This window comes from Osmerus eperlanus, chromosome 1, assembly GCF_963692335.1.
Source record: "Osmerus eperlanus chromosome 1, fOsmEpe2.1, whole genome shotgun sequence".
In the NCBI taxonomy this organism is placed as follows: Eukaryota; Metazoa; Chordata; class Actinopteri; order Osmeriformes; family Osmeridae; genus Osmerus; species Osmerus eperlanus.
This window is the reverse complement of record NC_085018.1, coordinates 5,387,561-5,415,325: the sequence shown is the minus strand read 5'-3', so window position 1 is coordinate 5,415,325 and position 27,765 is coordinate 5,387,561. Positions and strand designations below refer to the sequence as shown.

General features: G+C 41.2%; 1 protein-coding gene and 1 long non-coding RNA gene across 3 annotated transcripts in view; both read right to left on the bottom strand.

The window, feature by feature from the left end:
* Nucleotides 1-1,414: 1,414 nt before the first annotated feature.
* Nucleotides 1,415-2,716, bottom strand: LOC134022173 (uncharacterized). Its single transcript, XR_009930624.1, has 3 exons — nucleotides 2,434-2,716; nucleotides 1,939-2,157; nucleotides 1,415-1,797 (listed from the first exon to the last, which is right to left on the bottom strand). It is a non-coding gene; the product is annotated as an uncharacterized LOC134022173 (long non-coding RNA).
* Nucleotides 2,717-3,680: 964 nt separating this feature from the next.
* Nucleotides 3,681-27,765, bottom strand: part of aldh1l1 (aldehyde dehydrogenase 1 family, member L1) — a 48,899-nt gene continuing 24,814 nt past the window's right edge. For both annotated transcript variants that reach the window (XM_062456357.1, XM_062456367.1), the window contains exons 8-23: nucleotides 21,915-22,040; nucleotides 21,596-21,687; nucleotides 20,956-21,103; nucleotides 20,521-20,640; nucleotides 20,293-20,420; nucleotides 20,051-20,201; nucleotides 19,583-19,653; nucleotides 16,619-16,724; nucleotides 16,283-16,370; nucleotides 16,089-16,182; nucleotides 15,736-15,835; nucleotides 14,705-14,803; nucleotides 12,657-12,822; nucleotides 7,055-7,160; nucleotides 6,765-6,964; nucleotides 3,681-3,864 (exon numbers count right to left, since the gene is read on the bottom strand). In XM_062456357.1, the coding sequence (XP_062312341.1) occupies nucleotides 3,809-3,864; nucleotides 6,765-6,964; nucleotides 7,055-7,160; nucleotides 12,657-12,822; nucleotides 14,705-14,803; nucleotides 15,736-15,835; nucleotides 16,089-16,182; nucleotides 16,283-16,370; nucleotides 16,619-16,724; nucleotides 19,583-19,653; nucleotides 20,051-20,201; nucleotides 20,293-20,420; nucleotides 20,521-20,640; nucleotides 20,956-21,103; nucleotides 21,596-21,687; nucleotides 21,915-22,040 (1,851 nt within the window). In that variant the 3' untranslated portion in view covers nucleotides 3,681-3,808. The remainder of the gene's footprint in view (nucleotides 3,865-6,764; nucleotides 6,965-7,054; nucleotides 7,161-12,656; nucleotides 12,823-14,704; nucleotides 14,804-15,735; nucleotides 15,836-16,088; nucleotides 16,183-16,282; nucleotides 16,371-16,618; nucleotides 16,725-19,582; nucleotides 19,654-20,050; nucleotides 20,202-20,292; nucleotides 20,421-20,520; nucleotides 20,641-20,955; nucleotides 21,104-21,595; nucleotides 21,688-21,914; nucleotides 22,041-27,765) is intronic.

The following is a 27,765-nucleotide window of genomic DNA, read 5'->3' as shown; positions in this document are numbered from 1 at the left end:
TGGTTAAACAAGTTTACAGAATAACATATCTTATAAGTCTTTGGTTTTGTTGTAACAATGATAAATTACAACTTTTGGAGGGGGGCCAGTAAAAATGGTCTTGGGGCCAGTAAGTTTCAAACCCACTGGCCCAGTGGGGCTAGTGGCATTTTTTTTTTACGTTGAGCCCTGATTTAAGCAGTACCTGATTAACCTTTTTTTAATTTTTTTATTAGAGCAACATCTTCTTTGTCAAGTTCTATCTGTAAGCCCCTCTGGCATGTAAGGCCTTTGGCAGCCTCTGGCAGGAAAATGCTTGAAAATGCTTAGGCTTTGCAGCAATAAAATAGATTTAATGGAAGGATTGATTAAATTGTATTTTATACAGAAAAATGAAGCTCAACCACATTCACTCAAATTGTAAGTCTTTGGACAATGCCATTATAGATTGTGAAGAACATTAATTTCTGAGTCTTAGATGGAGTATTACAAAAAACTAGAGCTGTTTTACATTCATCAGAATCAGAATCAGAATTGTTTTTTATTCGCCATGAAAGTTTGCACAGACAAGGAATTTATTTTGGCAGGAGAGCCTACCTAGGCAGCCATTTTCGGCACCAACTAGAAAGTTACAGCATAACATGAGGAGAGAGGAGGAGAGAAAAAGGCAACACCCAGACAATGCTCCTAGAGGAGTACAGTGTGGGAACAGACAAAAACCTCAGCACATAAGCCCAACACATTTACAAAAACACGTGACTTGCAACGGGGAGTGGGGGGGGGGGGGGGGGGGGTAGACAAGCAGCATCTGGACCTGCAGCCATGGTAGGCGCTGGACACAGACCCGCCAGCCACCCTGGGGAAACAAGCAGGCGAAGGTGTTTGATGGGGGTTTGGGGGGTGGTGATATCTGTAGTAGGTGAAAGTTAATGTGCGAGTAGGTCTGGGTTGGCGCCCTCGACCTAGGCCACAATCAGTCCGATTCTCCCTATGCAGATTGTGTTGGCCAGAAGACATCCTTGGTCATGACCCGGGCAGAGACCAAACCACAGACCAAACCACAGATGTCGGTGGGGGGGGGGGGGGGGGGGAGCAAGATAGTCTCGCTTCAGCGCTCTCCAGGGGAGTTGTTTTCCAGCGACGGCCTTGGCCAAGGCCTGTGCTGGTTACAGGGCCGAAAGTGGATAAGATTGGGGTAGTTGTTTTGACGAGTAGCCGCAACTCCATTTTCACGTCCACCCTTCAGGAAGGTCTCCATGTCTTCCATCTTCCTTTGCAGAGCCGCAAACTTATCCCTGTTGTAATCAATGCTGCGTTGTAAGTTCACAGTCTGAGCTCTGCCCACCGCATCAACTCATGTGGCGACCCAGACATTCAAGAGTATCTTGAACTCTTAATGGAACAAAATATATATATATCTCTAATATATATCACATATATTACTATTATATATGATATACATGTATACTATTGAGATGAATGGGTCCTCTAATGCAAAGAGCATGGTGTTGTGCATGTAGTCAAGGCTCATATGCCTGAGTAAAACTGAGTTTTCAGGTTTATATCCTGCTCAGTTCTGTTGTGTTCGACAGGTGTTTCACAGAAAACATTTAAAGTCTGGCTATTCCTTTAAGTGTAATATACAGCTCTGAGGTGGTCTCCCAATGATCTGGTCTAACTAGTGTATTTTGTTCCATTAAGAGTTCAAGATACTCTTGAATGTCTGGGTCGCCACATGAGTTGATGGTCTGCACTGACTCAGGAAACATTATTAATTGACTTTCTTCAACCGCAAATCCACAGTCCCTTGAAGCAAACCTGCGGTACACAGTGAAAATGGAAAGGAATACATAACTTTTACTGTTCTGTTTAAGGCTAGATTGGTACACTTACCCAGCATAGTTACATTTACATAATATATATCCTCACAGTAAAGGAATTTTAATTAATATAGATTACCTGTGAGGTAAAAGGTAGAGTTAATTTGGTATTCCTCCAGGACATGATGCAAGTCGGGAGCGCCGAATCCTGTGCTTGTTCCAGAGATCAGCACACTCATCAAGGTCTTTTTGCAGAACACTGGTGAAGCAGAATCTGAGTAGACACTGGTGTTCGTGGCTGCCATTAAAGTGTCCTGCATCTGCCAGGTCCCCAAACAACTGCATCCAAAACTGAGCTCTTGTAAAACAAAAGCAGAAGTATGCTAGTGTGTATCAGGATGACCACAGATCAGCTGCACCTTAATTAGGAATTATTTTACTGTGAGAGAAGGATATACAGTTCTAGCCATAAAGAACGTTTATATTGATAATCTAAATGACTGGTTAATTTAAATTTAGCAAATACCTTTTAAATGCTAGTTTAACTTCTAAGCCATCGTAAATGATAGGCTATATGATATAAAGATGGCATGGGAGATTTTGTAGTCAATAGCAGAATTGCACATAAGCCTACCTTGATTTTCTCAATATGGACCACCAGGACTCAATACGTTGATTGCTCATCGAAGACCCATACATATGGCTTGCTGAGCCTGCATAATGGTCTGTATGATGATGGCGAAGAGTACATTGTATGGCTGCCATCGTCCCGTTTTCTGTACCGCAATCAGTTCGTAATCTCATGGGGACCACACCAAGACCTTTCACACAGTTGAGGAAGTTGTGTGCAATAACAGATGGATTGTTGTTCGTTGGTCCACACAGAAGCCACAAAATTCGTCTAGAAAAGCCGTCGATGCAGCTAGATAAAGCCAAATCGAAGGGTTTAAGCTTGTCATAGCCATCGACATGCCATACGTAGTTTGGGCCCATGGAGTGATATATGCGCCTACAAAATCGACGGCGTGCCCTACATTCAGTCCCCCGTGGATTCAGTTCTTTCAGCAACCTCATCACATCAGAACGTTTAACACACAACTTATAGTTTTGTACAAGTACTTGCCACATGCTTCTATATCAAAACAACTGTCCTGGTAGACAAGTAGTTTTTTCGTCTGAAAAGTCTTGCTTCCTCTAATTTTGTTTTTAACGTGCGCATACTTACTGTAATGTTGTTAAACGTTAACAACATATCTAATATTACATCATATGAATTTCCCAGATTAAAATAAAGGGTAATTGCTGCAATTAGCTCTACGCGACTCTCTGAATTACTCATTTTTCTTCTCTCCAAAACGATAAATTTCTTATTTCCTGTTAGTTACTGTGCATCAGCGTTGTACCAACCCTTTCCGTTCAGAGTTAATGTAATGTGTTTTTGAGTTAATGTAATGTCGTCTCCCATTTGGGGGAGCGTGTTTTTGTATTGGGGGGGAGGTGAACAAGTCATCCTATTTGGGGGGAGTTGACTCGTATTTGGGGGGAGTGTTTTCATTTGGGGGATGCACTCATATTAGGGGGTGTGGTTTGCACTTCAGGGCCATCGTACTTTCCTGGTTTATCAGCATCCAGATAGGCTATGTGTATCTTCTTCAACTATTTTCAGATTTCAATGTATGACACACATTTGAAAGCTTACAATCTGCACTTTCACAATCGGTAAAAAACGGAGAAATTAGTTGGCCGACAACCGTCCCTTTCCACCAGAGCGTGTCACATATTCCTTGGAAAAAGGAATACACAAATACAATTCATTGACGAAAACGAAGGACATGAAGGCATTGTACACAATTCAATTCACTTAATACATCTCTAGAGGAATCCAGATAGTGTTGTTTATTCGTTTTTAGAGACCAGTGACAAAACATACAGGTTCAGCATATGTAGATCTACAGTTGGTTGTTCTGCCAATTTATAACAACATGATATCAATATCTCTCATTCCAAACTTAATATTCAATGGTCACAACCTTGGTTTTCAGGTATTCGTTCAGAGCCTCCTCTCCTGTTAAAACACATGCAGAATAAGGGCATTCATTACACACAGTTTAGGCTAACAAAGGTAATGGCTGTTTAGTAGCATATGAATATTGTAGCATTAACACTAGAAGTGCCAAGCCAGGTTTCCCTACTTATAGTGTGGATAGGTGGTCAAATCACCATCCAGCCTTCAGACAAGAACGCTTTTACTGACAATTAATGTTAGCTATGGCACTTCTTGGCCAAGGCAGGGTCAGAAAATGAATTTGCCTTCGTCAAACTGTTATTCATGTCTGTGTTGATGGTATTTCATTAGAACGTTTGTTTCTAGCCCATCAATCATTCAGAAAAATGTAATTATTATAAAGGATGTCACACACATTGCAGGTTAGACTGCAGTTGATCTATAAATGCGTAGCCTGACAATATCAAAATGTATTTTTGGCTGACAATTATTACATTTTTGACATCATAAACAGGGGGTCAGATGGCTGACATCTTTTTTGACATCATAAAAGGGGGGTCAGATGGCTGAGCGGTTAGGGAGTCGGGCTAGTAATCAGAAGGTTGTCGGTTCGATTCCAGGCCGTGCAAAATGACGTTGTGTCCTTGGGCAAGGCACTTCACCCTACTTGCCTCGGGGGAATGTCCCTGTACTTTCTGTAAGTCGCTCTGGATAAGAGCGTCTGCTAAATGACAATGTAATAAACATTCAATGATCTGATAGATCCAGTTATCCTGGCAAAACATCTATTGTTCTTCATTTATTGTCAGGGCACATTGCAAATAATTTGAGGCAAGTGTAAGTAGTCTGACGTATCTAGGAAAAGTCAAGAAAGCATGATCCTGTATATTTCTTTCTCTTCAGTGTGCTCAAATGACAAGCGCTCGAAGCTTCTAGTGTTAAGAGTCATACATTAGCTGTTTGCCGTATACAGGGCTCTCAATTCTCACACATTCGCATTTCAACCATTTCTCAAACTATCACACAACACCTTGTATTTCTCACGCATTTCAATCATTTCTCACTCTGAGAAGTAAGGGATAACTTGTCCTGCTATATACAATAAATGGCGCAGGCATACTGAGGGAAGATTTCTGCCGAGTTGATAGTTGTCTCAAGTCAGGGCTCTGCGACCAAAATGTGTACGGGTGCGACTAAATTTTTTCCTAGGTCGCACCGGTGCACCTAACCTCCTCGCATCCGCTGTCTCTCCACAAACGAAGCGTTTGTTATCCTAAAATGGAACTGACACTCATGGTTGGATCATATCGTGGTCTAAACCAATCAGAGACAGAGATGGGGCGGGTCTTTGCCTCTGATTGGCTGTGGTCCAGATATTCCTGTAGCTCCGTGCTGTGTGATTGAAATTACGACCTGAGCACCAGAGTCAGTTTAGCAGACCTGGGCATTGTATAGCCCGCGGGCCATAACCGGCCACAGGCTGTCTCAATCCGGCCCGCGTGAGGTAAATCAAAAATTTAAAATAAATAAATGTGTTGAGCGGTAGTAAATATGTAGTCCTGAAAGACTACAGTGATCAGGCGATTTACATATGTGCGCTTGCGCAACCTCACCGACAGGAGAGTTAGCTGTTGGTTAGCCCTCGAAAATGAAAAACTTTGCCACTGATTAACTTTTAACAAGACATGGACTTCTAAGTATCTGTTTACTGAGGTCAAAGTGAAAGCTGTGAAGAAAAAAAACTAACGCGGACATAATAAGAACTTGACTGATTCAGTGGGCGCGGGCTGATGGTTTGCTAGTTGAACTGCAGACCCTGATCATTACCTGTCAGCTGTCCTTCGCATTCAGACAGATTTCGATGCACTTGTTCAAGCCCACTGGATTTCTCTCACAGAACAAAATGAACTGAAAAAACGTATTGCTTTTTGTATAAAGTTGATCAATTCCACATCTTTAACATACTGCAAAACAACTTTTCAGTGTTTGTGAAGATTAACTGGTTACAAATAAAATGAAACACTGTTGTTGCTGTTTATACTGTTTATTACTTCTATAATCTTTCCTATTTGACCTACACCAAAATCTAAAATATTTATATAAATATTTACAGAATATCCTTATTCTTCTGATAACCAGTAGCAGCTAATCAAAATATATACTTTACTGCTTTTTACAATGGGAGAAAATGAATAGTGAGCAAATTGATGAGGCCCTCCAACACATTTCAGGTTTCTCATGTGGCCCCTTGTAAAAATGAATTGCGGACCCCTGAGTTACGAAGCTGGGCCATGGAGCTAACCCATGGAGCTAGGATTTTGATGCTAGGGAGAGTGTGGCAAGATGATTTAGCCAAGGCCATAGGGCAAGAAGGCCAAATTACAGGTGTTGGCCATCTGAAGGGCATGCGATAGCAAGGTGGGACCTGCTATAAGACTTTGAGCCATGAAATGTTAGGTCTCAGTTCAGGGAAGCACTTTTAAACAGTAGCACTTTCTATTTTGAAATGTTTTATTTAGCTTAAAATGTTTTAGTTTGGTAGCTCAGTGAAGCACTTAAAATATTTATATATATATGCTACAGTATGATTGTGCTTCAAATAAAAAATAGGCCTATATTTACCTACACCTTATTCTTGTTTAAGATCATTTACAAAATATATATGAATGTATATGGAGCGTGATAAAAAGGTGACCTTGAAATTGTGGCGACGCAAGGAAAAATTTGGGTGCACCTAAATTTTGTGCTGGTGCACCTAAATAAAAAAGTTAGGCGCACCAGTGCAACCAAGGCAACAAGTTAGTCTGGAGCCCTGCAAGTTATACAGAGTTAAATGCCACCTACCAGCCAATCAAAAACATCAATGTTGACAGGTATGGTAATCTCACTCCAAACTTTTGATAAAACTTGAGCACCCTGTTTATCGGTGTAAACATACTAAAACCTATCCCCTGTCTTACCAAGGTCTTTGCCAAAACCAGACTGCTTGAAGCCTCCAAATGGCGCGGCCACATCCGTCTTGTTGTACGTGTTGACAAAGACTGTACCGGCGTTCAGCCTCTCGCTTACGTACAGGGCTTTGCTGATGTCACGTGTGAACACGCCCGATGCCAGACCATACTCTGTGGCATTTGCTCTCCTCAAGACATCGTCCAGGTCGCTGGGAGGGATGGAAAAAGAATGAAGGCAAATTAACCAGAAGGAAGAATTAGGGATTTGTTGGGGACTGCAATTAATGTGTCATACTGACCCACTCTTGAACTTGGAGAGGATCATGATTGGGCCAAATGATTCCTCTTTTGCAATAAACATGTAGTCTTGTACATCTGTAAATATCGTGGGTTCAAAGAAGAAACCTAATAAAGAGATAAAGGTGAGTAAAGAAAGCTGAAGAAAATATTGCCCAGAGCAGGGTTTCATACCTGAATTTTCTTTCAATCGGTTCATTCAGAGCAGAATCGGTATTTCAATGTTTCCAGTTTACGTTCCAACTTAAAATTATAATTCTTGGCCCGGTTGGAACCTAATGAAATACCGGTTAATAACGTTCCATGTTGAGCTGTGTGATATGACAGTAGGGTGAATATTGGTAAAGTGAGACATTTTCACAAATATGACTTTATACGTCACCTTTTGCCATGAACACAATGTCATATAATCGATCATGATACATTTCTAAAAAGCTCTCCCTTAAATTATTCATAAGGAAAAAAACAAGAAAGATCAGACACAGGAAGAGTGACCCTTCTTTGAACCTCTGCTGACCAAACCCCAAATTCTTTCATGTGATATTGGTAAAGTGTATACTGCTAAAGTGGGACACTTAATTTCTTTATAATAAATACAACTCTGAGGCTGGTACTTTAATGCACATATTTGTATTCTTTAATTTGCTTATTCAACCATCTCTTGCTCTCTGCCCTTTTCTTCTCTCTCTCTTTCCTCATCTTCCTCCCTGCCTGTTTAATCATTCTATCCTGACTTTTTTTTTACTGCTCACATTATATACCAAAGTAGTTACTACTAATAAAGGCAATCATTACTGTTGACATGTAAATTCAAAATGAACAACAAAAGGGAACATAAACCCCCTTTAAATGACTTGAGTGGCTGTCCCAGTTTAACATTAACAACCTGTCCCACTTTACCAATAGGTTACTAGTAAACTGGGACAGAGATAAAATGGTTGCTAATAAAAAATATATGCAATTGTTTGAAACTAGTTTCAAACATATTTCATACTGAAATATATGTAGTAACTAGAACCCCTAAGCCAAGTTAAAAAAAACATTATAGACTTAACAATATTTCATTCACATTGCTATGTTATTTAACTTAACATAGATTTTCACGGTCCTGGTTTTGAAATGATGCATGCCATTCCCCTGAAAGTGACATCACAATCATAGAAACCCACAGATGCATACCATTACCACCCAAGGATGTACTCTGTAATTAATTTTGATCATTTAAGTATACACATGAAGACATGGATGATCAAGTTTAAGTGTCCCACTTTACCCTTTGTCCCACTTTACCAATATTCACCTTATGTATATTTTGGAAACTATAAAATGTATTTTGATATATATTTTACTCTATGGGCTATAGTCCCTTGCCAAAGGCAAGCACACCCAAATATATATGGGGTCAGATGGCTGAGCGGTTAGGGAATTGGGCTATTACTCAAAAGGTTGCCGGTTCAATTCCCAGCAGTGACTTGCCTCTGGGGAATGTCCCTGTACTTACTGTAAGTCGCTCTGGATAAGAGCGTCTGCTAAATGACTAAATGTATACAAGATAGAATATAGGTTGTGTCTTGCTAAAGGCAAACACCAAAATATGGTGTTTCCTAATCTTGTAGCCTAATTCGCAAGCAGCACTGTAGCAATGGTAAACAGGCTCTCAGATTCAATGTCACTGATTCTGTTCTGGACTGCTTCCAACAACATGATTTTCGAAGTTTTTACACTATGGTCGGTCTCTGCTGTTTTCTCAAGAAGATGAGTTAAAGCTCTGATGGATGGTATAACATCTGCAGCTGATGCAGTTGATGAGCTGATCTGTTGCGTAAGCTCTTCAAATGGGGCGAGTAGAGAAATAATATTTTCCACCAATTTCCACTGGTTGCCCTTGAACATGGAAGTCGATGACATGGAGACTATTACCACCCATCCTTCAGTCTCGTTACCGCAGCATTCGGTCACGCACACGCAGACTGGACAACAGTTTCTATCCAAGGGCCATCAGGCTTCTGAATGGACATTGATTCACTTCATACTAGTCACTTTACACACTGTCACTTTCAGCTACTGGTTGCACTATCAGTAACATTGCACTACTGTACTTCACTGTACTTCGCCATCAGGCTCCTGAATGGACATTGACATGGTCATTGATTCACTTCTTACTAGTTACTTACACACTGTCACTTTCAGCTACTGGTTGCACTATCAGTAATATTGCACTATTGTACTTCAGTGTGTTAAGTGTGTTCACTTAGTTTAGAATAGGTTAATAGGGTTAGCAATAGGTTATTATGTGTATTTAGGGTTTAGTATATTGTATTATCTATATTTATCTGTATATTTAGGAGGTTTACTTATTTAAGCTTAGCATAGATGTAATTCATGTTCTGTGTACTTATATGTTATGTTATGAAAGGTGCTTGCGTTGTCTTGTCTTAAGAATTTCAGTGCCCAGACAATAAAAGACTTGAACTTGAACTACTGTTCCACCTGGTAGGTAGATTATGCTGTAGCCTCTTGATAGGCTTGCCAAGTTGTTTTTAAATACTTTGTAGTGCAGAGTAGGCAAGCTGGGAGTGTTTGAAATGACCAATGATCCGACTCCCAGAGGCTATAATATCAGCGATGCTGTGTTGTGATAAAACTCCATTGGCCACGGCAGGCTGTGTAGATCCGCATCCCTCATGGCCTTAACCAAGTTCTTGGCATTATCCCTTAGATTAACGTGCACTTTTTCCTTTGGGATTATCCATGCCAGAAACATGTTGCTGAATGTGGCAGCAAGAGCCTCTGCTGTGTGTGACCCTGAAAACTCTTGAGAATGAAGAACGACTTTTTGGAGTTTGAAGTTTTGATTAATAAATAATTAGTTCCTTTATCATGCTCCTTTGATAGTCAAGACAATCTGTGAATGAACCTTATATAATACATACCCATTATAGCATTGTCCATTTTCATGTCCATTTTCATGTAAAAAGCTTTTACATCAATATTTGAAACAAGGGCGATCATGTCAGCAGTGTGGAAATACTTCAAAGTTTCAGATAAGAGCATTAAAATTGCAATTGCAGTGTTGGTTCAGCAGAAATTTCAAGAGGCGGTACGGTGTCAATTAAAATGTCTTACATTAATACAATTATACAAAACATTTAAAATAGGTTGATAAAAGAAAAAGTAATTTTCGGTTTCAGTTTTTGGCCAAGTGCATCCAAAATGTTCTGTTACCTAGTACATAGCATAATATTGACCTTTTGCAGAAGGATAAAAAAGACCACACCACATTTCACTTGAATCATGTAATAGCCCTGCCACCGTTAAGTTTAAGTCCAAATATGGTATTTGCGTTCAGAGGAAGGCCGAACCAAATTTATGGCAATCAGAATTTTAATGTGTTGTACTGAATAAAATAACTAAAAAAGAATGTTATTAACCGGTTACAATTATTTCAAATAAACGTTTCTGTGAGAGAATTTAGGACAAATATGAAGATTTGTTTTTGTTCGTAATATCAGATTTTCTGGTTTTCATTTTTGTTCGTTGAACTGTTTCAAAGCCTTGGCCAATAGACATTAAAACCCTCCTGTAAATGCAGACTCATTTACACATTTGCAAGGAAAACACAATGAAATACCTGTAGGGGAGAATTAAACCAACCTTTATCACATTTAAACATACATACCGTAATTTCCAGACTATAAGCCGTTATTTTTTTCCCACGCTTTGAACCTCGCGGCTTATACAATGACGCGGCTAATTTATGGATTTTTCCTGCTTTCACAAGCTTCATGCCGCCAAAAAACATAATGTGACATAAATCGAGCACGCTCAAACTTCCCATCATTCTGATTACGGTAGTCATTTTGTCACCCTCATTATGGCAAAGACACAGATAAATGCATATGATGCAGCTTTCAAGTTGAAGGCGATCGATCTGGCTGTTGGAAAAAGAAATAGAGCTGCTGCACGGGAACTTGGCCTCAATGAGTCGATGATAAGACGTTGGAAACAGCAGCGTGAGGAACTGAATCAATGCAAAAAGACAACAAAAGCTTTCAGAGGGAAGAAAGCAGATGGCCCGAACTAGAAAATGAGCTCGAAGACTGGGTCAACACACAGAGAGCAGACGGCCGAGGTGTTTCAACTGTGCAGATCCGACTGAAAGCCAAAACAATCGCCACCGCAATGAAGTTTGAGGATTTTAGAGGTGGACCATCGTGGTGTCTAAGATTTATGAGACGTAAAGGCCTGTCCATCAGGGTACGGACGAGTCTGTGTCAGCAGCTACCTCCCGACTACAAGGAAAAAGTTTAAAACTTCCGCAAATTCACTGATGCAAAGATAGCGGGGCTTTCCATCGGCCCGCACAACATCATAAATATGGATAAGGTTCCTCTGACGTTTGACCTGCCTCTCACTCGGACTGTCAACAGGAAAGGCGAATCATCCGTCACGCTGAAAACAACTGGGCATGAAAAAACGCACTTCATCTGTGTTCTGAGCTGCACGGCATCGGGAGAAAAGCTTCCACCGATGTTGATTTTTAAACGCATGACGATGCCAAAAGAAAAATTCCAGAGAGGAATTGTTGTGAAAGTCAACAAGAAAGGATGGATGACGGAAGGCCTAATGCATGAATGGCATACGGAGTGTTACGACAAGCGACTGGGAGGATTCTTTCACAAGAACAAGGCATTGCTCATGTTGGACAGCATGAGGGCCCACATAACAGATTCTGTGAAAGAAGCCATCAAGAGGACAAACTCAATTCCAGCTGTGATTCCTGGGGGCACAACAAAGTATTTGCAGCCACTCGACATCAGTGTAAATCGTGCTTTTAAGGTGGCGCTCCGTGTTCAGTGGGAGGCTTGGATGACAAGTGGGGATAAATCCTTCACTAAAACGGGCCTCATGCGAAGAGCAACTTATGGTCAAGTCTGCCAGTGGGTCCTGACAGCGTGGAGCATTGTCAAAAAATCCACTATCATCAACGGGTTTCGAAAGGCTGGACTGCTGCGTGTTGAAGAGGGAGCGGGGAATTTGCCTCCGGATGAACGTGACGAGAGCGACAATGAAAACGATCCAACATCGGATGAAGCAATTCTGAGGCTATTCAACTCCGACACCGAAGGAGATGATTTCAGTGGGATCAGTGCACAGGAGGAGGAAGATAGTGACCAATGACTTTCTTGGTAGGCTACTGTTTACTGCAATTTCAAAATGTTTTGTGCCGTGTTTCGTTAAATCCTATTTATTTTTGTTTCAAGCCGTGTTTCGTTAAAGCCTGTGTAAAGTTCATTTGTTTCAATGTACCGGTAGGCACCTGCGGCTTATAGACACGTGCGGCTTATTTCTCTACAAAAAAATAAATAAAAATATTCAGTGGGTGCGGCTTATATCCAGGTGTGCTTAATAGTCCAGAAATTACGGTACTCATTTTGGACCCAAAACTGGATACTGATCAAGAAACCCAATTATTTATATATTTTTCCTAAACAGGAAGACATCTCTTCTCTGTCAGAGATGAACTGAGATAGAAAGACAAAGACAGAAGTCTGTTTTTGACATTGATACAAAATCTTATTGACAGAAAAAATCTGCAGATACCTTGGCGTCTGACCTGTTTCCCCCCACATACTAGGGTGGCCCCCTCCTTGACACCTGCACGGCAGTATTCTACCAGTTTATCCATGTGGGCTTTATGGTTTTGGGGTCCATGGTCTGTGGAACGGTCCAAAGGATCACCAATCTTCATCTTCTCAACCTCCTCAACCTGGCCAAACCAATATTACACAGGGAAAAACATTTAAATACAAGCTGAAACACGACATAACTCTACAGTGAGGGAAAAAAAAAATTTGATCCCCTGCTGATTTTGTACGTTTGCCCACTGACAAAGAAAAAACAGCAAAAGAATCCAGAAAAACGCATGTCAAAATTGTTATAAATTGATTCGCATTTTAATGAGTGAAATACGTATTTGACCCCCTCTTAATCAGAAAGATTTCTGGCTCCCAGGTGTCTTTTATACAAGTACCGAGCTGAGATTAGGAGTACACGCTTAAAACCCTGTAAGACCCGATTTAAAATTTCAACCTTTAGCTCTCCAAAAAACATATTTGCTTACAAAGATTATTTTTTGAACTACTACATTTACATAACCAATGGGTCCTATTGTCTTGCCTTGCAATGCTATTGGATACATTTGGTCTTTCAAAAAAAAGAAATGAGCAATTAAAGAGCTAAAGGTGACGTTGTAATTTTACAACAAGGGGTCTTACAGGGTTAAAGGGAGTTCTCCTAATCTCATTTTGTTACCTGTATAAATGACACCTGTCCACAGAAGCAATCAATCAATCAGATTCCAAACTCTCCACCATGGCCAAGACCAAAGAGCTGTCCAAGGATGTCAGGGACAAGATTGTAGACCTACACAAGGCTGGAATGGGCTACAAGACCATCGCCAAGCATCTTGGTGAGAAGGTGATGCGATGACAGTTGGTGCGATTATTCGCAAATGGAAGAAACACAAAAGAACTGTCAATCTCCCTCGGTCTGGGGTTCCATGCTAGGTCTCACCTCGTGGAGTTTCAATGATCATGAGAACAGTTAGGAATCAGCCCAGAACTACAAGGGAGGATCTTGTCAATGATCTCAAGGCAGCTGGGACCATGGTCACCAAGAAAACAACTGATAACACACTACGCCGTGAAGGACTGAAATCCTGCAGTGCCCGCAAGGTCCCCCTGCTCAAGAAAGCACATGTACAGGTTTGCCAATGAACATCTGAATGATTCAGAGGAGAACTGGGTGAATGAGTGTTGTGGTCAGATGAGATCAAAATCGAGGTCTTTGGCATCAACTCAACTCGCTGTGTTTGGAGGAGGAGGAATGCTGCCTATGACCCCAAGCATACCATCCCCACCCTCAAACACGGAGGTGTAAACATTATGCTTCGGGGGTGTTTTCTGCTAAAGGGACAGGACAACTTCCCCGTAATAAAGGGACGATGGACGGGGCCATGTACCGTCAAATCTTAGGTGAGAACCTCCTTCCCTCAGCCAGGGCATTGAAAATGGGTCGTGGATGACAATGACCCAAAACACACGGCCAAGGCAACAAAGAAGTGGCTCAAGAAGAAGCACATTAAGGTCATGGAGTAGCCTAGCCAGTCTCCAGACCTTAATCCCATAGAAAATCTTTGGAGGGAGCTGAAGGTTCGGGTTGCCAAACGTCAGCCTCGAAACCTTAATAACTTGGAGATTATCTGCAAAGAGGAGTGGGACAAAATCCCTCCTGAGATGTGTGCAAACCTGGGGGCCAACTAAAAGAAACATCTGACCTCTGTGATTGCCAACAAGGTGTTTGCCACCAAGTACTAAGTAATGTTTTGCAGAGGGGTCAAATACTTATTTCACTCATTAAAATGTAAATCAATTTTAAAACAATTTTGATATGTTCTAGATTTTGTTGTTGTTATTCTGTCTCTCACAGTTCAAATAAACCTACCATTAAATGTATAGACAGATCATTTCTTTGTCAGTGGGCAAACAAAAAAATCCCTCACAGTATATTTACAAATGTAGGCTAGTAGAGACTGTCGACTGTGTTGTTTTCTAAATCAGTGTTTCACCAATAGAAAATCAGGTACTTGCCACTCTCTTCAAATAGTGGTCGTGGATGGTGTCTTCCACAAACAGCCTACCGGCCGCAATGCAGTTTTCACCCTTGTTAAAAAACACAGAGCTCATGCCCTGAAGCACGTACACACTGGTCAATGTACAGTCCAGCACTGGTTGATGCAATGAAATGTAGGGTTTGCTGTAGGGCTGAACGATTTTGGAAAATATTCTAATTGCAATTATTTTGACTAATATTGCAATTGCGATATAATATGCAATTATTATATGATTTATTATTAATAAATATAGATGTATACTACTGATCTCCAGTCAGCAACATAACACACAAAGTTCAGAAAAAGTAAGGAAAACATACCGCCTGTACGTCTTCGAAAATATTTTGGTAAATCAAAGCTAAACGTAGGCTAATAACATGTGCGTTGCACTTTCTTAACTAAAGCTAGCTAGCTACCGTTTCGGAAAAAAACTTGCACTGTGGGGACTGTCGGAAATATTCAGAACTCATGCATCTAAAGGTTAAATCCAGACATCCCAAGTCTCCCGGAAGTTCCGGGATTCTCCCGCATTTCAATAGCGGCTCCCTGACGCCCGCAAATGCTAGACAATCTCCCGGAAATCGAGGATTTTGTATTTAGAGCGAGCGAGAGACTGTCCAATGGTCATTTCTGGTAGAGAAAGGTGCATTTGTGGTGGGGGTTTGTGGTGTTTTTTTAGGGCTGAATTAGGTTGGTGGTGTTGCCCCGTGAGGTAGCAACATTAGCCAGGCAGGTTTCGCACAACTACTTTTAAAGGCAAAATTGGCAGTGTTTGTAGTGTCAGGTTCTGTCGAGCCTGAGGCCGTCGTACAGGTCAAGGTAAAGTGTAACGTGCAAAGTTGATCCTTCGTCTGCAAACTGCGTTACTCTCGTGTGTCACATGACCAAAGTAAAATCGCAGCCTTTGCGATTACAAAATCTCGTTTTGTCACATCGAAATATTATCGCAAATGCAATTAATTGTTCAGCCCTAGTTTGCTGTAAATATTATTCTGGATTTGCACTGACCATGCGTACTGCTTTGTCCATATCACAGTCACTAAAGATGATAAGAGGCGATTTACCCCCCAGCTCCAACGATACTTTTTTCACATTGCTAACTGCACAGCTGTGGGAAGGAGAAGGGTATTAAAGTTTAGGTTAAGTGAATAGAATTACTACCATAACTGTTCCAGTTGGTTTTTGCCATTCTGCTAAAAAACTGTGCAAATTGGCTCAGTGGTGGTACTTCTGCTTTCTTAACCTGAACGTTCACACCTCTGATTAAAAAAAATACATACACAAAGACAAAATTGGATGCACATTCACTTATTGGGGTCAAGGTAAATCTACACCAGTCACCAAGCTGAGAGACTGTTTACCTCTTCATGATATGTTTGCCAATTTCCGTAGAGCCAGTGAAGGCCAGCTTGCGTACATCAGGGTGGTCCGACAGACGCTGGCCAACCAGAGCACCTAATGTACACGTGGACCATAACTATCTTCTAGTTTACTTGGATAAATGTAGCACCATAGATATAAGAGGTTTTCAGTGAAATAGTGTGTGTGTCTATACCGGATCCAGGAAGTATGTTGATAACCCCCTTTGGGAATCCCACTCTGGATGCCAACTCTGCAAACTTCACAGCTGTCAAAGGTGTCACCTAGTGGCAGATATTAAAATACATTCATACACAGGATCTTCATTATAAAAGACAGAAACTCAATTAAAGGACAAGCTGTCGGCACTGGTGTAAAGCTAACAAATGTAATGTAAAGCAGTCGTTGCTACATGTCTTCACTGGTTTACCCCATTGTTGTAGTCTAGAATGCACCACTACCCTTTACCCTCCACAATGTATGCTTTCGGAATCTTTCCACACATACTGTAATGGTTTATAGATGCAGTAACCTGAGCTGGTTTCAGGACTACAGTGTTGCCAGCTGCCAGACAAGCAGCAGTCTTCCAGGCTAGCATCATCAGAGGGTAGTTCCAGGGGATCACTATACCACAAACTCTGAGAAAAAAATGTATTATGAAGATATATATGGACAACTGTGAAAAAGAGATATAACCACTTAGGTTCCCTTTAGGGATATGTTTAGGATGCATGTTTCTGAAACTTGCAGTGAATGTTAAAATGAATGCATGAAAGTGAATGGCTTATATTTGTGCATTGCTATTGGGTCGTGTGAATGCACATTGTTTACCATACATTGATTTATTTGTGGTGGCCCACATCTGTGATTGACAACTGACAAGGGAACTTCCCTCAGAGAAGGAACGTTTAGACCCGATCCCAATGCCAATCACAGATTCACAGACTTTGAGGCGCATTCTCACTAAGGGCCCTATCTTGCACCCAGTGCAATTGACTTTGTCAACGACGCAAGTATCATTCCTAGTTTGAACTTGACGCAAAGCGGAGTTTTCCCTCCACAGACGCACGTCGGTAAATTAGGGAATGACTTTGCGCTCCCGGGGGCGGTTCAGCAAAAAAAGTAGGCGTGTTCTGGCGCAAACGTTCCCTGGTGCTATTTTGCAGTTTCAGAAAAACAATTCCGCCACTGACCAGGAAAGACGTAGTCTAAAGTCAATGGCGCGTTATTCAGATGCTATTTTAAGGGCGCAAGCTTGGTCCGTGTGCACTGCTGGCGAGGCCAGGGTCTTCTTTCTGCAAAGCTACGTTACATTGTTTTGGTTTATGGCGTGTTACATTTCTTCAATTATTATAAAAAGATTTTCATGAGAAATCTATATGTATGTGAACTTGATTTGTAACAATTGTGGCAATTTCCTCCCACGCCTGTTTAACCGAAGCTAATTTGGGTGGGTTTCTTCTCCCATCTCCATCAGAATCAGAATTCGGTTTATTCGCCATGTAGCCTATGTTACACAAACACGGAATTTACTGTGGCAGGAAGGTGCAAACAATAAACATATACAGGTCTTAAATTAAGTAAAAAAAGTACAATAGTTAAACTAATTCTAAGAACTACATTTACATTTAGTCATTTAGCAGACGCTCTTATCCAGAGCGACTTAAAGTAAGTACAGGGACATTCCCCCCGAGGCAAGTAGGGTGAAGTGCCTTGCCCAAGGACACAACGTCAGTTGGCACGGCCGGGAATCGAACTGGAAACCTTCGGATTACTAGCCCGATCCCCTCACCGCTCAGCCACCTGACTCCCAAACTAAACAATTAAAAAATATAACAATTAAAAAAATAAAATATATATAAAACGGGCAATTTAGTGCAATGAGAAAACTGCTCTGCCTTTCCCATACAATGTCACTTCTCTATCTGTTACAGCCCTGACTAGAACGTCGGTCTCCTCGGCTGTGAACCGCTCCTGGCGTGCGCCTGGCAAATCCGCCGTTATAATAGCAATCCGGAACAAGCGCTGCTCTTAAAGGGAATGTGACATGACGCTCTGATTGGTTTATTGCACGTTACGCCCAAACCACACCCATTAGTAATGTAGCTACTTCGGACCAACCCATTTTAGATTTGCGCCAGGCGCAAAGTCATTTATCCCGCCGGCAAAATAGCAACCGCGCCGGAGTCCCGCCCACAAAGTTACTTGCGCTTTGCGTTTTGATACTTGCGTTTCAGATCGTTAAAATAGGGCCCTAAGTCTGTAAGGGCTTAGGGCTGTCCCACTGTCAAATCGCCAAGTGTGCGAGGGCTCTTTCGCAGAGATTTTGAGCCCTTTAGGCACCCTTTTCATAAGTCCACATTTTTGCAGACTATGGCTAAGTGAATTTCCCACAATTCACAGCGTTGTGATGTGAAACACGAGGGTTACCAGGGGAAGCCCGGTAGCGAGAGAAAAGTCCCGGCAAACCCGCCTCATAAAACAAGAAAGAAGAACAGTAAACAAACAAGCATGGAAGGAGCTAAATATTTAATTCATCAACATTACTATTTTACCGATAATGCAGAAAAGTGCTGTCCCATTCCAATTTATAGCATTTTGAGCCCTTGCAGCCTCTTGCACGCAATCAATTACTAGGTGACGTCAAGTAAGTCTGTGAAGGTTCAGGGCTTAGGGTTTAGGGGGACATTGGGATTTGGCCTTATTTTCATAATTCTCTGCACAAATGTGTCCAAAACTGATACATTCAAGTTAAATATAATAATATTCATAGTTAAATACATTTGGCAAATATAACAATATGAGTTAATGTAATGAGTAATGTTTAGGTTTCATGGGAAAAATGAATGCTAAAAAGTGACACTGCATGCTTAGTGCGCTCGCATTACTTGATGAAGGCCCTATGTACAATCACATCAAACTAGAGCCCGACCGATATATCATATATATATATGATATATTTTTTTTCAAAGGACTTTAAGTTTCATATCTTAAGTTTGTATTTTTATACATTTTATGTATCAGAACTTTAATATATTTTAATGTTCCTCTGTTCTGATGTGAAAATAAAACAAACAAGTTTATTTTTAAATTGCATTATCATATTATTTTAGTGAGGAAATAATAACAGGAGTCAGATGGCTGAGTGGTTAAGGAATCGGGCTATTAATCAGAAGGTTGCCGGTTAGATTCCCGGCAGTGTCAAATGAAGTTGTGTCCTTTGGCAAGGCACTTCACCCTACTTGCCTCTGGGAATGTCCCTGTAATTTTAAATATTTTTTTTATATCGGCCTATATCGGAATATCGGATTTTTTAATCACCAAATATTTGTATCGGTATCGGCCTTAAAAATCCTTTATCGGTCAGGCTCTACATCAAACCGATATTAGGACCCATGTTTGGGATAAGTCTGGCTCCGCCCCTGCCTACCACCACAAATAGAATCTAATTCTGTTGGAAACACTGATGCACAAGTGTGTCTGTTGTGTTTCTCACCCTATTGGTTCTTTCTTGGTGAAGGTGAGGTTATGATTGGGCCGAGCCTGGTTGATGGGGATGGTGGAGCCCTGTAAGAGGAAGACAATGTGATTAATACTACTGGTACCACCTCCATTACCCATTCAGCAAATGACAACTTAACACAAGTCAAATCTTACACAACTTAACACAAGTCAAATCAGGGAGTCAGGTGGCTGAGCGGTGAGGGAATCGGGCTAGTAATCCAAAGGTTGCCAGTTCGATTCCCGGTCATGCCAACTGACGTTGTGTCCTTGGGCAAGGCACTTCACCCTACTTGCCTCGGGGGAATGTCCCTGTACTTACTGTAAGTCGCTCTGGATAACAGCGTCTGCTAAATGACTAAATGTAAATGTAAATCTGAGCTGAGTATTATCCTCTGATTGTAAGGGAATCTAAACTCAACACATGATTATTCAAAGATTTTACCCTCCTCTCCCGTCTTACCTGAATCTTGTCACACCAGCCGGCAAAGTAGCGAAAGGACTGTATGGACATGCCCACATGGGTCTTGACGGCCAGGGTGTAGACGGCCCCGGAGTCCAAGGACTCAATGGTTGCCAACTCCCCCTGATGCTGCTCCATGAGGTCAGCCAGCCTGGAGGTCAGTAGGGTCAATGGTTCAAAACATATACAAACTAAATAGAATGCACTTAAATGGGTAAATAAATAACTGTAAAATTACTCACTTGTACATGAGTCTGCCTCTGTCTCTAGAGTTCATCTTGCCCCATTCGCCCTTCTCAAAGGCCCCCTTAGCCGCAGCTACAGCTTTGTCCACATCACTGACTTGAGCGAGAGATACGTCACATATGGCCTACAAGTTAGAGAAACCGAAATGATATCAGAGAATAAGTGTAAATTATGGCAACACTACTTCTTTCTCTTACTTTTGTTTCCTCCCTCTCTTTCCCTACCATTCCATCTGTGGGATTGATAGTCTCGTAGGTCTTCCCTCCCTCTGCATCCACAAACTGTCCATTGATGAAGAGCTGATGAGGCATCTGAATGGTCATATTGTTGATGTTCTTCTCCACCTTGGGTGCAGTGGAGACCCACACACATATATTAAATAATTGTAATCCAAAATAGTTTTTGGTTCAGTGTCTTTTTAAGCTTTTTGGACTATAAGTTTGAAATGTTGTGTATTAACCAATGTGTTCCTACTGTGGTTTGATGTCATTCTCATAATGATGGGAAAAACAATTTTGCAAACCAAATGCTGCAACGCATGACAGTATGTGATAATGCCGACATGATAACTTGTAATATTGCTGGTGATAATTCTAGCAGAATGATGCTGACATGTTATTGATGATAATGCTGACATGATAATGTTCAGTACCACTCACATAGTCCACAACCAGCTCCTCCTTGCTATCCTCTCCTCTGAGCTTCCTCACACACATCTGGACAAAGTCCTGGAAGGTGGTGGCCATGTAAACGTCCTCATTCTGCAGCAGGCAGCTACTGGCCCTCAGCTTCACCTCCTCCACCAGCCTGCAGATGGAGAGTCAGAGAAGGACAAATGTTCTATATTCTCAATGTTATGCTGTTATGGCAGTCTTTGTGTGAAGGCAAAAACAGCTCTGTTAAAAATAGTTAATGCCAGTCTTAAGATTTAATGTGTCCAGCAGAGTCACCCTACCGACCAGGTAGTGAGGAAAGCTCGTGTGGGGGGGGGGGGGGGGGGGGGTATTGTATTGTTTTGTACGCTATTATGTATGCCATAAATTGTTTTGTCTGTATGCTGGTCTTGTTGCAGAATCAACTGCCCTTTAGGGACATAAATACATGAAATTAAATAACATTGATTGGGGTTTATATTGGGGTACCTCACATGTATAACCATATGGTTATGGAGGAGACTTGGAGGAGAGATAGAAGTGATGAGTGAAAAGCAGATAGGATTGGACAGTGATTGGGAGAGTTGAAAGAGAAGGAGCTAGATGAGATGAGGTAGAAGGGTCAGTAGAAAAGTGTTTACAGTACCTGACCACATCCATGGAGGCAGCACCTGACTTGAAGAAGTCAGTGGAATCTTCAATCTGGGCCACGTTAGTTAGAATGCTCTTCCACACATCCTTTCGGAATACAATAATCATTAATCCCATTAATGTAATCTAAAAGTTATTTAAACTCTTTATCAAAAGCAAGCAAAGGGTATACATCTTCATTGGAGCTGCCTAACCTTGGTAGTCTTTGCTAGACATAACCACCACAAAGACAATGATGTGGGGGGTACTGATGATTTAATCTTTTTGATCTACCCCAGGGTGAAAAGAAGAGATGAGCTAGTTAGCAGGCTCACCCGCATCTGACCAGCGAAGGCCTTCTCCTCCTCAGTGAGCTGCACAGCAGCACTGTCTCCGGATTTGAAATACTGCGATGCCGCTATCATCTTCCCATCCTCAAACTGTAAATTTTTTACCAGCAACTACACACAGGTAAGATAAACACACACAACACATAAAATATTGCTGTTTCTTATATACTAGTGTAATAATTGGACCAATACGCTGTTCCTATTGGTCCAGAAGACGTTCTCTCGGTCAATAAACTGCAAATGTTTACTCCTCGACAGGTCTGCAAACGCCTTTGTAAACCGAGATTTGTTAAAACGTTTGTTAACCGAGACCGTAGGTTAACGCCTCAAACAAATCGTTTGAGGCGACAAAGCGTTTGCTGACCTGAATTCGTATTGTTGTAGTATATAAGAAACCAAATGTTTACTCCTCGACAGGTCAGCAAACGCTTTGTCGCCTCGATTTGTTAAAACGATTTGTCAAATCTCACAAAGGTTTACAAAGGCGTTTGCAGACCTGTCGAGGAGTAAAAATTTGCAGTTTATTGACCCATGATTCTTTTGCAGTGGCTTACAGTCTCGCTAAACAGAGAATCAGAGACATGACAAGCTCGTCGGCTTTGGCTGGATTCAAACCTCTTACGTTGCCCTTGCCAGGACACCAACTTATCCTAGTGAGCTATTCTCAGTTCTGGAAATCACAGAGTTCAGTTACTGTGTTAAAATATAAGCAGTGTTTCCTGTGGCAAAAGGTTGTCAGATTTGGCCCAAGTGCCAAATACCAACAGGGACCCAACAGCTGTAATTCAGTCCTGTTTTGACATTTCAAGGTGATTGTGGTCTGAAGATAATCTGTGCCAAATTTGGTGAATATTGGGGACATTTTGTAGGAGGAGTAGGATAAAAAACGTTTTATTCATTCATTCAAAATGGCGGCCGCATCAATTCGGCCGCATCAATATTTTTTTTAATTTGTTATATTAAACAATTACACAATTTCTGCAGAATGAAAACACTTTCTTTTATGTAGGCTACTGTATTGCAGCTTCGTCCCAATATCTCTACAGACCGTGCAGCTAATTTAATGCTCAACACTTGAACGGGGCTTATTACTTAAAAGAGGACTTATTTACTGTGTCTTCTCAGTTACACGATCAGGGCTTGGAAATACTGTGACTTGCTAAATAAAAAATCCTCGTGTCCCGGACAATCATGTTGTTAGCTGTAGTTCAGATAAGTAAACTAGTACTATCGGCAAACTTATCTAAACTCCTCAAAAAAAGTTTGGAAACGTTATTTTGGTCGATTATTCCTCCCCTTCAATAATACCAATTGGTATTGTATTTTATATCGTTGTAAAGCCTGATTATTCACCTTTACAACGAGGTACAACGTTTCCGAACTTTTTTTGAGGAATTTAGATCTAGAAATATAAGACATCATGCTAGCGATGGGCTAGCTATGGGCTAACTTGCCAGTCCCATCTGTAAAATCCCCCCAAGATCATCCCTAATTAACTATTTTCCCCGACGTAAACACATTTCGATTAGATGTCCCACGTTTAGATGGTACTAGCAGAGCCCATATTAGACATTCTATGGTACTAGCCTAGTGTTTATTTCTAATCGATTTCAATGGTCTCAAAGCGGGCTTTGGTCTGTTGTCTCCCCAACGTGACGTCATGCAATGCATTGTGGGGGAAAGAAGAATCATTGCAAAAATTAGCTACTTTTTCATATTATATTCCGATTTGTGACACCCAACAACATCAAATACAATGGATAACAGTTTAAATGTGTATTACCAACAACCAAATAGCGCAAATTCGTTGGAAAAATAAAGAGCTAGAAGGAAGACTGAGGTCTGGTGACCATTAGCTTGTCATCTAGTGGGGGTAGGGTTGTTGTAAATGTCCATTGCAAGGGACGCACTCACACACGCGCGCCAGGTCTATGCAAGGGAGCCAATGAAGGAAGAGCCATGGGACATTTGCATGCCTTTGTTTTAACCAATGACTGTCAAGAGCGGTTCTGTTTAAATAGGTAGCTAGCACAACATTCTAGCGGACAAACTTTATAGCACCATGGCGTGTGATGTTTTGTCTCCTTGCGGCCGCTAGAAATAAAGCTTTCTTAACTTCTTCACCTGTGAAGAAGTTAAGAAAGTTCAAGCCTAAACCTTCAAACGGAACGTTCGCGTGAATACAAGCAACTGAATCGGGACCAAGACAAACCTTTTGACACCAACGTTGTCTATGTAGTCCGAATATTGAGGGATCCTTAAGGGTGGGAAAATAATAAGAAATATATTTATTTGGGGGGAAATGGCTGATTCAAAAGAAGTTTGCTGGAAGCGATCATTGTCAGTAACAAGGCCAAAAGCGACCATTTGGTCTCAGTCTAGAGCCCTGCGTGGTGAAGCTGAATTGTGCTACGAGCAAGCTAGCCTAAGCTAGCCTAGCTGCTGTTGCTAGCCAAACTTCACTGAGGGGATTGTTTGAATGCGCCGGAAATGAATACAGTTTTTTTTTTACACAAAGTGTAGGCTGTGTCATTGAAGACAGCGATGCAACACACAAGCTTGAGTTTAAATACATTATTTAATTTGACATTACTTAATGTACATACAAGTCTTGAATTGCCAAAGTATATGATGCTGCTTGTATGATGCCCTTGTGCGACAAAAGGCACTTTTTGCCACAGAAACTTAATTCAAGCCTAAACCGTGAAACGGAACGTAAATTAAAATACAAGCAACGCAATCGCTAACAACACAAACCTTTTGACACCGGCATTGTCTATGTAGCGCAAATATTGAGGGATCCTTAGGGGTGAGAAAAGAATAAATAAATAATAATAATAATATATATGTGAGAGAACAATGGTTGTGCTCGCTGAAGGCGTGAGCACACCCAATAAAACTAACAAAAACAAGCTTCGCTGCTTGGCCCCTAAATATAGCTGCAAGCAACGATGCGGGTTCCTCCGTAAAATGGCAAAATATTACAAAAATGTACATTGTAGAAGGTCAAGAGTTGGACAACAAGAGAGCAAAACTACTTCATGTTTGGCCAACAACAATAGGCTGAATGGTGATTTGAACTCATGAGCATAAGGTTACAAGTCAGTCTCTCTATCCACTCTGCTACACACCAAGTGTTGAGATTTTATGAATAGAAAGGGAAGAGTATTAGCTTTGGTCAGCTTTGGGACAAAGGTTAAGAAACAGTTGACATTTCAAAGTGAAATTGCATGAAATTGCACATGGTACCTCAGAATTATGTAATCTTGAAGCCGATATGGTTTGAAAAACCATCAGTCAAAATTATATTTGATTTATTGACACAAAGATATTGAGGCAATGTGGACATTTACATTAATACACCTCTTTCAGCCATTTTGTATTCCATTTCTTATTCCATGTCACCCTATATAAAGACATGTATTCTACACATCTGTAACACATGTCAAGTCGATTGGATCTATGGTTCATGAGGAGAATGGTTTTGAAGGTTGTACCAAATTTGGACAGTACATCAAAATCTATCATGGTGGCCCTTATGGGTCCTTGAGGCTTTTTAGTTCCACATGAGAAATAAGGCATGTATACCAATTTTCAGACATTTTGGAGAAATGTGGCACTGGGGGAAATCACTTAGATTTTGGGCTTGGCTTATAGAGCCACCTATGGGGATATGTGGACCATTAGCGGTCAGGAAGTAGTGAGTGATCTGTTATATAATTGGGCAATTTTTTTTAAAAATCGGGTCGAGGACCTTTTGAGATATTTAGCCATTTCATGGAGAAGAGGAAAAAAAATATTAAGAATACTAACAAAAACAATAGGTTTCCTCCTACAGGAGGGACCCTAATAATAATAATAATAATACTAACAAAAACAATAGCTGCAAGCAGCAATGAAGGGGCCAAGCAGCACAAAAGAGGGAAATTTAGTAGCTAAAGAGTCAAAGCAAAACATTTAAATATTCGCTTTTCTAAAATTGCACTTTTAATTACTTTTTGCCAACACGGTGGCGCCACCCCAAAACTTTTTGATTACCTTAATGGAATTGTGCAAAAGACCTATATCGAGTTTTGTAATGATAAGCCAATGCGTCACTTTACAAAATTGGTCTTACGGTTCAAAAGTTATGTGCGTACACCTCCAACTTTGAGCCCTTGGTGGCGCTATGGTGCTCGAGTGGTCAACATGAAACTTGGTGAAAATGATCAGGAGACTGTCCCCAATAATAATAATAATAATAATAAAACTAACAAAAACAATAGGTGCCCTAGCAGCTTTGCTGCTTGGCCCCTAATAATAATAAAAGGTAGAAACCCTCAAGGTGGCTTCGCAGCTTCACTGCTTGGCCACCAATAACTAATGCATTTAGGCCTACTGATAATTAGCGTAATTTGATTATCTGTCTGAAACCGTTCTGACAGTAATCACTGGCCGATATTCTCAACAGGAGGTTGAGAATAATAGCCAAAAAAATAAATGTTCCCGGTCTTTACATCTTGAACAAAATTTATAAATTACTTCAAAATAACTTTGCCACACACATTTATTAACTGATAGGCTAAATGCTGAGCTTTAACATAAAAGGGAAAGATAACCATGACTAAAATGGGGATTCACTGAAATAAGTATTATTGCACAGATCCAGCACAGACTTTCAGATCAGAAGGTTACCCAAACTGTAGCACACTTTGCTTGGCAGAAAAGTCATTTAGAATTGCTCTGCATGACTAAGAACTGTACTTATATACTCAGGGTTTCCCGCAGCACTTTTCAGTTCAGGCGGCCGCCTAAGCAACACACGACTGCTGCCTTAACTACTAACTTTTTTTTATTTATAGCGATATCCGCCGTCCTGTTTTCTCCCTTCCATTCCAAACCGTGACCAACACCAGTCTCCCTACTCTGCAGAACGCATTGGAGGAAAAACCTTTTGCTCCCCCCCCCCCCCCCGCGCGCTCCGCCGGCAAACCCCACCCTACCACCTTAACTAACACATTTTCTGCGGGAAACCCTGATTATTTTTGTATTATATATTTTTTTATGCGTGCATATTTAATCAAAATCCAATAGTTACTATTCTGGCTGACAGTGTATGGGCAGCCTGTACATTTAGGCTATGGAAAGATTTCCAATTAACATAGTCTGCCTCCACAAGTCCAGATGGGGCTTGGACAGTGGCAGAGTCTGGCCGTTTGAAGGGCAGGGGCGGAAAAATTACAAGGGCTGCTACTGCACGACATGGGGTCTCATCAGTGTAACACCCCAAGTGTTGTCACAGCCTCACTTTGGGAAAGCATTCCCTAGTGGGCACATTGGGTCTCATTCACCAAATGTTCTTAAGAACTAATTTGTTCTTAAATCCCACTTAAGCAGTTTTCACAAAGATTCTGGCATTCACCAATGTTTTCTTATTTGGGATTTGTTTTTAGGTAAGAACAGAATTTACGCACACCCAAGAGCACTCTTACACACAATTGAGAGCTGACATGTTTGCGCAAAATAAGTACCTGCAAACAATTCTGCTGTTTAGGAACACGTCATGAATCACACGTGGACTTTTCTTAGGAACTTTCTTAAGAACAAATGTAAGAAATAACTTAGGAAGATATTGGTGAATGAGGCCCATTGTAGGGGAGACTGTTGGGCACAGCATTTAAGCCGTTGGGCACAGCATCTAAGCCGTTCCATCCGCATTCTCCCCGGAGAAGGCTCCGGCGAAGGGGAAGCGCGTTTCCCGTGCTGCTGTTGTGCTGCCAAACGGGGGGCATACCCGAGGAGTGAAATTTGGAGGTACGGACGTGAATCACGTTCATATTTTCTCGGTGCACTGACC